The sequence below is a fragment of the Rhinolophus hipposideros genome, assembly GCF_964194185.1.
Source record: "Rhinolophus hipposideros genome assembly, chromosome: 10".
Lineage (NCBI taxonomy): Eukaryota > Metazoa > Chordata > Mammalia > Chiroptera > Rhinolophidae > Rhinolophus > Rhinolophus hipposideros.
The window spans coordinates 16,084,186-16,097,723 of record NC_138056.1 but is presented as its reverse complement, the minus strand read 5'-3'; the positions used below and the strand labels follow the sequence as shown (position 1 = coordinate 16,097,723).

General features: G+C 39.4%; 1 protein-coding gene and 1 pseudogene across 3 annotated transcripts in view; one reads left to right on the top strand and one right to left on the bottom strand.

Moving 5' to 3' along the window:
• The window catches only part of TTC17 (tetratricopeptide repeat domain 17), a 94,089-nt gene extending 80,765 nt beyond the window's left edge, over nucleotides 1–13,324 (top strand). For both annotated transcript variants that reach the window (XM_081061895.1, XM_081061896.1), the window contains 3 exons: nucleotides 9,717–9,836; nucleotides 11,419–11,562; nucleotides 13,135–13,324. In XM_081061895.1, coding sequence (XP_080918021.1) covers nucleotides 9,717–9,836; nucleotides 11,419–11,562; nucleotides 13,135–13,266 — 396 coding nt within the window. In that variant the 3' untranslated portion in view covers nucleotides 13,267–13,324. The remainder of the gene's footprint in view (nucleotides 1–9,716; nucleotides 9,837–11,418; nucleotides 11,563–13,134) is intronic.
• On the bottom strand, nucleotides 4,206–9,654 carry LOC308504139 (large ribosomal subunit protein uL1-like; annotated as a pseudogene). The gene is made up of 2 exons: nucleotides 9,645–9,654; nucleotides 4,206–4,884 (listed from the first exon to the last, which is right to left on the bottom strand). The product of its transcript is annotated as a large ribosomal subunit protein uL1-like (transcript).
• Nucleotides 13,325–13,538: the final 214 nt, after the last annotated feature.

The window sequence follows — 13,538 nt, the reverse complement described above, 5'->3', positions numbered from 1 at the left end:
TCTAGGTACCTGAAATAAGTCAGGTATTCTTCTAGTGGTGAAGAATATTTGGTATTTCAGATTGTGGGTGGGAACTACGTCTTTAAATATCTTTTTCTCTTGAAATCATGAAACAAAATATTTGCAAAACTGCATCTTCATACAGCCTACAGAAAATGTAACTGAGAGTCTCTAAGACTACTCTTCTACCTCTATGTGATACTTATGTAGAGCGGGGTTTTTTTGATTAATTACTCTGTGGTTAAGTTTCTCTCTACTTTATTACTACATAAAATTGAAGAGGTAACATAACATAGTTCTTAAGAGAATCAGCTCAACTTCCAATATGACATGAAAGGATGGTAGGGATGAGATAATAAGTTTAAAAGAAGACATGGAAAGCACATAGCAATCGCTTTCCACATCAGTTCTGAAATCTATCTGACATATTCTGAAATATGTCACCAGTTCCCCCAATTTCAGAGTAGGGGATATTTCTAGCAATTGAGAAAGTTTCATTTTCTAACGCTGTAAATCCAAGCTTGGAAGCATTTTCTCTAAATTCTGTTCGAAAACTACACAGTTCCTTGTTTAGTTCTTCTCTTTCTTTTAATACCTTATTATACGTGATATTTAAAAAAACCATTTGTCATTTTCAGCATTCTCCTAGGAAGTGTTCCTAGCCAGGTGCATACCTTTGTTCGGTATTTTGTCTATATTCCACTTTACAGCCTCACCATTTGTTTTGTAAGAGATAACAGTGCCTCTTCTGCAGCCTCCAACAGCAATTTCCTCAGTGCCCTGCCAGCCTCTGTTAATAGTCTCATTGCTGCTCAGCCAACCCTTCCCAAAACTGATGCCACATGTTTTAAGTTTCTATCATGGCAACACTCCATCTTGATACCAAATATTATTTCAGTTATCTATTTCTGCCTAACAGAGCACCTCAAAATTTACTCACTCAAAACAAAGCTATTATTTGCTCAAGGTTCTGCAATCTGAGTTGGACTGAGTTGGGCATTTCTTCCAGTCTCACTTGGTGTCATTCATGCAACTGCAGACATGTGGAGACTCGTCTGGGGCTGGCCAAAAAGAAGGCTTTACTCACATTTCTCGTGCCTCAGCTAGAGTGGCCAGAATCACTTGGGGCACAGCTGGAAATGTTCACTCCCCATGTAATCTCTCCAGCAGAGTAGCTGGACCTTTTCACATGGTGGCTCAGGGATCTGCGAGGGTGAAAACAGAAGCATCCAGACCTAGAGCCTATGCACAGAACTGGAGCAGCACGACTTCTGTCCAAGCAAGTGCCAGCATCTGTTCAAAATCAAGGGCAGGGGAAATGTCTTCCACCTGCTAGTAGTGACAGAATGTGGGGCACATCTTTACTCTATCACAGTTCCCTTCAAAGGAGCAATGCGGCTCTCAGCAGAAATGATAGAAACCAGAAGCCAATGTAACAACATCTTTAAAGCTGAAGAAAACTATAACCCTCGAATTCTATACCAGCAAAAATATCCCTCAAATACTAAAGTGAAATAAAGATGTCTTCAAACAAACAAAAATTCAGAGAATTTGGCACCACTAGGCCTGCATTGAAATAATAATTAAAGGGAGTTCTTTGAGAAAATGGTCCCAGATAGAAATATGAACATGTTAAGAGGGCATGAAGAACACTGAACAGAAAAATAGAAATGAACAGAAACTGTACAAAATAGTAACTGTAGTACCCTGTGGAGCTTCAGTTTTATATACACTAAAATTCATAGTAATAGTAACATAAATGATGGGGAGAAAATAAGTGGAGTTTAAAAGTCCTAAAGTTTAATTGGTATCAACCAAATAGTAAAAGTAATAATTCGCATTGGACTGTAATAAGTAAGAATGCATGTTTTGAGGTCTAAGCTAACTACTAAAAATGGTTTTAAAATTGTAGTTTAATAGAAGGAAAGTGGAATAATGTAAATCATTTGATTAATCCAAAGAAAGCCAAGAAACATAAAGGCACATAAAAATAGAACACAAATAATAGATATAAACCCAAGTATATCAGTAGTTAAGTACAAAAAGATTACATAATTTAAGCATTTAATATGGAATACATTTTTTTTAATCCAACTGTATGCTAGTTATAAGAGAAACACTTTAAATATTAGGGTACAGAGGGTTTAAATTACAAAGATGGAAAATAATATACCATGCAAACAATGGTATAGCTACACTCTTAGAAAGAATAAACTTGAAAGCAGGAAGCATTACTAGAGGTAGAAGGGCTAAAATGAAAGATTGATAATGAAAAATGTTGGAGATGATAATGGAGCAACCAGAACTCTCATAATTGCTAGTTGGAGTATAACATGGTACAATCATTTTGGAAAACAGCTTGGTAGTCTTATTAAAAATTAAGCATATATGACCCAGTAATTTTATTGCTAGAGATATGAAAACATATGTCCACAAAAATCTTGTTTAAAAAATTCACAACAGATTTATTCATAATAGCCAAAAGACCTGGAAAGTGAGATGCCCATCAATAGAAGAATTGATAAACAATGGTATATTTATACAGTTGGTGCTATTCAGCAAGAAAGATCCAAGATCCCGTATTGATGAATCTCAAAAGTATGCTAATAAAAGACATTGGACACACAAAAAAGTGCATAGCGAATGATCCCAACTATATGAAATTCTACTACAGGCGACACTAACGTAGGGTGATAGGAATCATATTAGTGAATGCTTTGTGGGAGGAAGGAGTTGACTGGGAAGCAGCTTGAAAGGACTTTCTGCAGTATTAGAAATGTTGTCTTAAATAGTCAAAACTGAATGTTACACGTAAGATCTGAGCAGTTCTTTAAATGAAGGTTACATAAAGATTTTAGACCACCAAAAACTGAAAAATGTATGTTACCAAGAGACTTGCAGTAAAAATCACTAAAAGGCCTTTTCACGAAGATGGCACCAAAAGTGAAGAAGGAAGCTCCACCCCTCCCAAAGCCAAAACAAAGGCTTCGAAGGCAAAGAAAGCAGAGCTGGAAGGCATCCACAGCCACAAACAAAAGATGATCCACAGGTCAATCACCTTCCGAAAGGCCCAAGATACTGCGGCACCCCAGGCAGCCTAAGTATCCTCAGAAGAGCGCCCCCTGGATAAACAAGCTTGACCACTGTGCCATCAAATGCCCGCTAAGTACTGAGTCAGCCACGAAGAAGATAGAAGCCAACAATACACTTGTGTTCATTGTGGATGTCAAGGCCAACAAACACCAGAGCTAACAGGCTGGGAAGAAGCTCTATGACAGCGACGTGTGGCCTATGTTAACACCCTGATCAGGCCTGATGGAGAGAAGAAGGCATATGTTCTGACTAGCTGCTGGTTATGATGCTTTGGATGTTGCCAACAAAATTGGAATCATCTAAACTGAATCCAGCTGGCTAACTCTAAATATAAATTTTTTTCACTAAAAAAAAAAACAAAAAACAAAAAATAAACTAAACTAAATAAACTAAAGGGATTTTTTTTAGGCAGAAAGAAAACTATCCCAGATGGAAACTCAGAAACACAGGAAAGAGTGAAAAGCAACAGAAAGGGTAAATATTAGAGTAAATATAAAAGAGTATGACTATACAAAGTAATAACAGTAGTGTCTTCTGAAGTTAAATTTGTGACAACAGTCATACAACAGGCAGAAGGGAGTTGCATTGACCTCTGTAAATAGTCTTAGGTCCAGTTAGGTACTTCACACTCACTTGGCTCGGGCTACACTCAGAAGGATAGTGGGAAGGAAACCACAACAGTGTCCAGGCGCGTATCTCCCTAGACTAGTGTAACCTTGAAAACAAAATTAGGCAAAGACATTATGAGAAAGAAAAATTATAGGTTAATCTCGCTCATGAATTTAAGTATCAAACCCATAAGCAGAATATTAACAAGATGAATCCAATGGCACCTTTTTTTTAATGCATCTTGACCGAGTTGGTTTTATACCAGAAATAGAAAAATTGTTTAACTTTGGGAAAACCTTAAATTTCATTCACCAAATTAAAGAAGAAAAATTATGAAATCATTACATCATTTCAGTATTTTGCATTTGACAAAATTCAATACAATATAAAGCTAATGGAAATTAAAAATAAACAAGAACTTCCTTAATCTGATGAGAAGAATCAACAAAACATCTACATAAAAGATGATTTTTTAATGGTAGCACGGTGGTTTAAGTTCTGCCTTAGTACAGGCACTGGGGCTTTCCCGTGACCTCTTGCTAAATAAAAGCCCGACATTCTGTCAGTTGTTTTTCAACAATGACAGCAGGAAGTTGTCAACTAAGTGGATGTTGTACACAAGCTCATCATCTGTCATCTTCACGTGGCCAACAGCCACTGCCAGACACAGCACCTTCTTCCTCTGGAACCTGACTGTGGACTTCACTTAATCAATGTTGACCACCATGTTCTCATTGTGGGTCAGCAAGGAAAGGAACTTGCCAGTCTTACTCAGGCCTGGGCCCAAGATGTGTGGGATCTGCTTGGTCAGAGCTTCTGAAGCCAAAAAGGCATCATACATCTTGGCCAGCTTCTTGACCAGCTTCTTGGCCAGCTTCTTATCGAGTTTCTTCAGCACTTCACTGACCATGTGGGGGATATCCACAGCCTGGGCCTCGTCACAGTGCTGCTGGTCTCCCAGAACACATACGGAGAACTGGGGGGCAGGGAGTGGACTTAAGCCTGCCTGTGCCGGAGAAGCGTTTGTCCTTCTGAGGGTCATAGTTCTTCAAGCTGATCTGCAGCCCCACCGGCTCCAATACCTTCCCGCGCATGCGCTGGTTTCCGTGCAGGGCTTCCTGCCCCCCTCAGAGAGGGTGTCGCGGGAGACTTTGCTGCTCTTGTTGCCTTGCGCTGCAAAAACTGGGAAAGAGCAAAGATGATTCTTAATGGGGGAAATAGTTAAAATAATTATTTGCAATCAGGAAAAAGAAAGCCCCCCATCGCCACTTCTTTTCAACCTTACACTGAAAGTCCTAGCAAGTACAGTAAAATCAAGGGGTAAAAATTAATAGCATAAATATTAGGAAGAAAAAATATTCAGAAATGATATAATTACATAGCATAGCAAACCCAAAAGAATCTACAAATTTTTAGAAATAATAACATTTTTATCAGGGTGGCTGCCTGTAAAGTCAGTAAATAAAAATAAATTGCACTTCTATATAGCAGCAAAAAAATAGTAGAAAATATAATTTTAAAAATACATTTACATTGATACAAAAATGTAAAGTTCCCAATAATAAATCTAACAAAAAATTTGTAAGACCTGTGTGCAGAAAGTGATAAAAACTTATTTAAAAGCATTTTAAAAGACCACCTAACTAAACAGAGAGATGTATAATGTTCATGGATAAGAAGACACACATCATAAATATGTCAGTTTCCCCCAATTTGATTTATAGAGTCATTGCTACTGTAATTAAACTACCAATAGGTATTTTTATGACACTTGAAAAGCTGATCTTTACATATACTATATATGGAAAAGTAAAAAATAGACATGATACTCTTGAAAAGAAAAATAAGATTGTAAGAATTGTCTTTTATAAAAAATTATAAAACACGATATTATGCCATTTACTCAAGAATAAACAAAAATCACGATGGGAACTAAATAGAAGGAAGCCCAGAACAGACTGTAATGTACATAGAACTGCAGGAGGTCAGTGGGCAGAGGAGGACTCTTCCGAAAGCTGTGCTGGGGCAACTGCTTCGTTAACGTCAGTCCTCCGCTCACATCTGACACCAGAAATCAATTCCATGTGAGTTAAGGACTCAGGTATCAAAAAACTGAGCTTTAAAAATTAGAGTAAGATGTGGTAAATGTTCTTTTCTGTTTTTGGAGTACAGAAAGTTTTCTTAAAGAAGATATAAACACACTAGCTACAAAAGAAAATGTTAATAAGTTCAACTACAGTCAAGATTAAATTTCTGTAATTAAAGACATTTTTAAATTAAAGATAAGCTAGAATGAGAAAATATGTATGACACATTTAACGTATAAGGATTAATATTCAGAACGTATAAATAAATTGATGAGAAAGATAATAAAACAAACATGCATAGGAGATATGTCTGACCAATAAACACAGGAAACAATTCTCAACTTCATTAATAATCAGGATATGCAAACTAAGACGTCAGTAAGATACTGTTTTACCTCTATTGATAATACCGAGGATTAGAAAGGAAATTGATTAAGGGGTATTTTTCAGCAGTGGTGGTGGGATTGTGAATCATCATAACATCTTTAGGAAGCATTTGACATTCTCTTGTTAGGTTGGATATTTGCATATCCTGTGACCCAGCAATTTCACCTCTAGACAGCTACTCCAGACTAGAGAAACTCTGCACATTTATTTGCAAGAGGAGACTTAAAAACAGGAAATAACTCAACCCCCCCATCTCCTCTACAGAAAATAAATAAAGACATTATAGTATAGTCCCTTAATGGACATTTAATTGTGCAATAAGGAAATTGAATGGACTAAGGCTACATACAACAACATGGATGAATCTCTGAAAGAGCACTGAGTGAAAACCCCAAGTCCCAGAAGACTTCTTAAGGAATTATACCATTTTTACAATGCACAGGAAGAAGTAAACTACATATTATATTGTTGAAGCAAATTATGTATGTGAGTGATAGAACAGTGTTTACAAAGAGCAATGGAATAGTAGATATAACATGGAGGATAGTGCGTGCCCCTGGAGAAGAGGCCAGGAGCTGGAATAGTGTACAAACATAGGTAGACGCAAGTTCCTTCCTTGGTAGGGTGGCAGTTTCTGTGATGTTCATTGTTTGGGGCGTTACAGCATAAGTGTATATTTTATATAATGTTTATTGTATATGTAATTGTGTAAATATGTTCTCTTGTATGTGTCAAATATTGGCATTAAAGAAAGATTATTTTTTTAAAAAGAATCCTTTGTGGGAAGCCAGTCAAAAGGATCAAGTCACTAAGAAAAAAGAACAAATCAGGCTGGCTTCAGACTTGTCTGCGCAGCCTTCCACACCAAGAGGCGATGGAGCAATGCCAACAGATTATACAAGGAAAGAAAGAATGAGACGATTTTATATCCAGCAAGCTGTCCTTCCAGTTGGAAAGCTGCAGACAGAAAGTTTTGAACATATATGATTGTATTTGTTTGCTAGGGGTGCCATAACAAATGCCACAGATTTGTGGGCTTAAACAATAGAAATTTAGTTTCTTATAATGCTGGAGGCGAGAAGACCGAGATCCAGATGCCTCTGCGTTGGTTTCCTCTGAGTCCTCTCTCCTGGGCTTCCAAATGGCAGTCATCTTGCTGCATCTTCACATGGAGTCCCTTGTACTCGTGACCTTGATGCTTTTCTTCCTATTCTAGAAATCCTTCATACAAATCCAGTCAGGTTGGATTAGGGCCCCATACTAATGGCCTCATTTTAACTTAATCCCCTCTTTAAAAAGGGCCTTATCTCCAAATACAAGTTACATTCTGAGGTATTAGAGGTTAAGACTTCAACATAAGAATTTCAGGACAACAAAAAGACTTTGACAACTATCTCAAAGACTATTGTTCCCATGAATTCTTTCTGAGGAAACTACTAGATGAACTTCAGCCAACCAGGAGGTGATTGGGAAGACCACACAAAATCAATGTCAGTGATAAACGAATACATTTAACTGTAGAACCCATACAAAAACAAAGGTGAGAAATAGGGTGATAGAACCAAATATAAATACTATATTTCCCAACCATGAAGAATGACAAAATAAGCAAAAAATTAGACTGGAAGAAAGAAATAAGATAGGAAGCATGGTAAGTGTTCTGACAGTCACATCTGTAATTGCTGGGAGTTAGAAACCATCCCTCAAAAGTGGCAAATGAAATAGATAGGAAACTCCAGAATTACACCTAAATTAATACAAAAATTATACCTAAATTAAATGCTAGAATTTTGTATATGGTAAAAGTAGCATCTCAGAGGGAGAGATGAATCATTCACTAAATATTATTGGGGCAACTTAGTAGACATCTGGAAAAAAATAAAATTGGAACTATATCTTTTACTTTACACCAAGTTAAATTTCAAATGGATCAATAATTTAAATGTGAAAAATGAAACTATAAAAGTTCTGGGGAAAAAACAAGGTAAAATTTCTTGATAACCTTGAAGTAAGCAAGACCTTCCTAACTACAAATGAAAACCCAGAAGTCATCGGAGATAAATTAATAAACTGAACTATGTACGAGTAGAAACCAAAACCTGTGTTGCACCATGTAACCCAAAGGTGGACTTCAGAAAACCGAGGAAATGTATCTGTAATTCACATAACAGGCAAGGACTAATCTCCCTAATATGTAAAGAGCTTATTCAAATAGATGAGATAAAGACCTCACAGAAAAATTAACAAAATGTAAGAACAGATACTTGGGCTGGCCCGGTGGCTCAGGCAGTTGGAGCTCCATGCTCGATTCCCACGTGGGCCAGTGGGCTCTCAACCACAAGGTTGCTGGTTCCATTCCTCGACTCCCACAAGGGATGGTGGGCTGCGCCCCCTGCAACTAACAATGGCAACTGGACCTGGAGCTGAGCTGCGCCCTCCACACACACAAAAAAAAAGTGAAATAAAAGAAGAAATACTTTACAGAAAAATACAAAAGGATGTCAAACATGAAAGGACAATAATTTCTGCTCATAGGAAGGGAAATGCAGATTTATACCACATTTTTCACCTATCAGAAGTTCCAAGAGTTTAATAACAGAGGCTATAAGGAAACAGGGACATTCATATATTTTTGGTAGGAGATTAAATTGTTATAATCCTGTGGATGGCAATGTGATTTCTATTAAAATGACAATTGTGTATCCCCTTGATGTAGCATGTCCACACCTGGAAATGTATCCTACAAATGCACATGCACAAATGCAAAATTACACCTATACAGGGTATATTTGCAGCATTGTTTGTAATAGTAAAAATTGGGGGAGAGAGGGATATTGATCAATAAGGATCTAGTTTAATAAATAATGGTATATCCATACAATGAAATACTATGCAGTTGATAAAACAATGAGGTTTTCCATGCAATGATGTCGAAAGATCTCCAAGGTATATTGTTTAGTAAAAAAAGCAAAGTGCAGGTGACTGTTACCTCTTATATAAGTAATAGCTTACCTTATAAAAAAAAAAAAAGAAGAAGACTGGGAGTGTAAGTTTGTATTCATATTTGTTTTTATAAAGCAGAAAATCCTAGAAGGTTACATAAGAAACTAAAAATAGTGTTTACTTATATATGCTTAAGAGACAAGGATGGGAGGGAGACTTCTCCAGTATAATTTCCAGTTTTTGAAACATGTGAATGATTTACCTGTTCAAAAAGTTAAATAAATTGAAATTAAAAAGAACATACCCATGAAATACAGTTCTGCTATTTAGTAGTTGAGTGGCTTTGGACAAGACATTTAACCTCTCTAAATCATAGTTTTTTGAAAACTCTGTAAAAAGGCTGAAGTAGTGGAATCGAGCTCGCAAGATTGTTTTTAGGATTAATGAGAGGATGAACAGGAGGTAACTTGACAGAATGCCAGCACCAAGTAAATGCTCAGTTAAATGGTCATTGACATGTGTTACTGTCCTTCATCTTGGTAGTAAATTGGTGTGTTATTTAAGAGACTTCAGCTTCAGTCGCCCCTTCCCTTGTAGAACCAGACATCCTGGGTGCTTTCCAGCATGGCAGCCCTCTACTGGAGAGTCAGAGGCCAAGGGAAGAAGGCAATTGACTGCCTGCGGCAGGCCCTCCACTACGCTCCACACCAGATGAAGGTGAGCGGGACCGTGAGACGGGATTTCTGTCCCTTGGTCCTTTCCATTACCCAGTGGTTTATTCTGAGGTTTCAACTCGCTTTCCTCACAGTCGGCCAGTAAGAAAGCCTCAAAACGCTAAGACAGGGCAGAGAACCTGCGACCCTGCTTGTGCCCTCTCAAGCCTGAGAGTTGTACCCACTCTAGCGCCTTCTCTCAGCAAGCTGGAACACAGGAAGGGCTTCAAGATCACTGGAAGAGATTACGTCATTTAATAGGCCCGCCCCCAACTGTAGTCGGCGCCCGGATGTGGACAGGTAGCAAATACCCTGGCCTAGGCGGGCCGTCTGCTGGGAGGCGCTCTGGATTTAGCAGCCCCTGGGCCTGCAGGCCTGTTACACTCGTTCTGTGTGTGTGTGTGTGTGTGTGTGTATATATATATATATTCCTGACCTAAGCTTGCTTCTACACACAGACGCAAGAGCAAATTTCCATTTCTTCGTGTGCATCAGCCCATTTCTGTTATTTGACTTCACCTTGAAACACACACACACACAAAAAACCAGACCAGTAAGTGTTATGATGACAGAGAACGTACAGTTTCTTAACAGGGCATTTGTCACATATGCCTAGCTCTGCATTAATCTCCAGATCTCACACTTCCTAAAGACACGGCGGATGTCATCTTTGTTCATAAGGGCAATATATGGGATGGTGGAGGGGCACCAGCTCAGAACCCTTGCTGAGTTCTAAATGCACCTCTGCCTCTTACTAGCTTTGTGATTTTAGGCAAGTTATTAGATTTCTCTGACCTCATAATGACATGCACACTAATGGGTGTCCAGTTAGGATAAAGATGGGTCCTTTTTTTTCTCTGTTTCTTCTGAACCTGGTATAGTGTGATAGATAGCAATTGCTTGGATAACACATTTAAAGGGAATAAATATTTGTGATGATGATTTGCTACTTGTCCAACCCATCATTCTGTGCCCTATATGGCCAACTGATAGGGAAAGGCCAAGTTTTTAGATCAGGGCCAGAGAACTTTTTCTGCAATGAGCCAGATTACAGTTTAGGCTCGGCAGGCCATACAGCGTCTGTTACAACCACTCAGTTCTGCCATGGTAGCGTGAAACAGCCACAGAAATACGGCAAGGAATAGGAATGGTTGTATTCCAATAAGATGTTACAAAAACAGGCAGCTTTGGCCTATGGATTTAGCACTTCCGATGTGCAGTGGTCCCTGAAGAAAATACTTCCGTTCTGTGACAGCACTACTCAGAGTGTGGTCTGTGGACAGGGGTCAGCCTATTAGCTATTTATTACCAATCTGAAATGAGGGGAGAATGTAAACCCACAACTCCCTCAGCTGGGTTATTTACTCAGCTGACATTTTTGTTTTGTCTGTTTTTTGAGGCAAGATTTTCTCAGTGAAAGGAGTAATGCATTGGTTTGTATTCTGGTGCAAGCTCATCTATCACAGACCAGTCGCAAACAGCAGACTAGCAAAGCAAGTTGCATTACTCCACCATTTCCCAGGAAACTCCAGCTGCATTGTTTAGGATCACAAAAACGTATTTCTTCCCTCTCCCTCGTCTCCCAGGACGTGCCCCTCATCAGCCTGGCCAACATCTTGCACAACGCCAAGCTCTGGAACGACGCCGTCATAGTCGCCACCATGGCAGTGGAGATTGCACCACACTTTGCCGTGAACCACTTCACGCTGGGCAATGTCTACGTGGCAATGGTAAGGTTAGCATGTGAGCAGAGCATATACCATCTGCCACTTCCTCTCAGTGGCACATCTTTGGTTTCAAAACTTACTTGACTATGTCAGTATCCTCCAGTTTCCTGTAAGTTTGGTGTCCAAAACTGCTAGCTCCACCAAAGGTAAATTTTCAGGATAAGGGGTTTGTGAGTTTTCTAAAATAATACATGAACTTCATTGAAGTATTTGCAACTGTGTAGTTCCTCACCATGCGTTTAACACTAACAGTAGAATCAGATTTACTTACAGTTTTCTGGAGACTCCATCTGTTCCAGAAAACCTGACCTAACACCCTGTGTGGACATACTCGTGCCCTTGTATCTCTGGCTTGGGCTAGGTACCTATCATGGCTCTCATGATGCCCTGTGCATATTTTTGTTGCTGTATTTTCACCTTGTTTTATAATTTTTTGTTTAAATATTTGTCTCTCCCCCAGACTAGTAGCTCCTTAGGGAAAACACTGCTCTTCATCTCCCTATTCCTAGCACTTCACATGTTTGGCACATAGTAGGTGCTCACCAAATGTTTAATGAATGAGGAAATGCCACTAGTTTCATGGGGTATCCCATTTACAGAGAACATGACAAACCCATCATCCAGGATCCTCATTCTGGTCAGAAGCAAGGACTGATTTCAGAATTTAAAATTCCAGCGGGCCCCCGGAAGCTGTCAGCGAATTTCACAGGAGAATCATGTCATCCACTTTCATCTAAAGCTCAGTGTCCCAACGTGGGGCTATTCCCAGGGTACTCCCAGTAAAGGTTCATAGGATGAGTGGCTTCAGGCTATGAGTTTTATGTGTCATCTTTGACTTCAAAGGCAGAAAGTATAATTTGGCCGGATAAGTATTGCTGAATATGTGGATTTCCCTCTCTGCTTCTTAAAACTGAAGAATCTGTCTTCATCCCCAGTAAATACAAAATTTTCTGCTGTAAATGAGGAATTCTTCCTCTCATTTCACTAGAAGGAGCCATTTAACCAATTGGTGTGGGCTCTTCCTAGTCTAAGTAAAAGATTAACACCTTCACTGTTGCAGTGTTCATTTCCAAACCATGTTCATAGTTCTAAATGTTAGGGAGAATGTAAAACAGTTTCAAAATTTACACGTCTAACTGAGATACCTGACTTGACTTCCATAGTTCCAGCTACCGTAGAAAATTCAGGCAGATGCATGATCAGCATTTGCCAGGCATAGTTCTAGAGGTTTCTGTGAGGGCTACATGGAAGCATTCCGCAAGCCGGGAGCCCAGTGCCTGGCGCACAGCAGCTGCTCGGGCAGGTAGTTCTCACTCCCACAGTCCCTCCCGTCGCTCAAACCTCTGTGAAGTTCATCTGCCATAGTTTTCTTTGTGACGTTGTGGTTGGAGATGAGGTGGTGGTTTCCTCACAGACCTCAGAGTTTTCCTCGGCGATTTACGTCCACCGAGAACATACTGGAGGATTGTCACCAGCACAGAGGTGCTTTTTGAGAGGGGAGGAGGACGAAAGTCCCAGTATATATTTAGCCCCGTGGCTGTGCCCCTCTCACAGTTGTCCCTTTGCCCCTCACAGGAGGAATTTGAAAAGGCGCTGGTGTGGTACGAATCAACACTGAAGCTGCAGCCCGAGTTCGTCCCTGCCAAGAACCGGATCCAAACCATCCAGTGCCACTTAATGCTGAAGAAGGGGCGGCGGTCTCCTTAGCGTGCCCCTCCTCTCTCTCTCGCTCTCTTTTCTCATGCTCCTAAAAAGAAAAAAAGAATCAGAAAGGAAACCAATCATTGTCAGTATCTACTTTTAATGATGTGTGTGAAAATAACTGAGTAAGACTTATCACAGGACGTTACATATGTGGGAATTCGTTTGTTTTTGTTCCTACGCGCCTTCTTTTCCCCCAGCCAACCTCAGAAACACAAATTTCTTAAAAGGAAAATGCAGCTTAAAGAGATTGTGTAAATACTGAGCCAAGACATTTC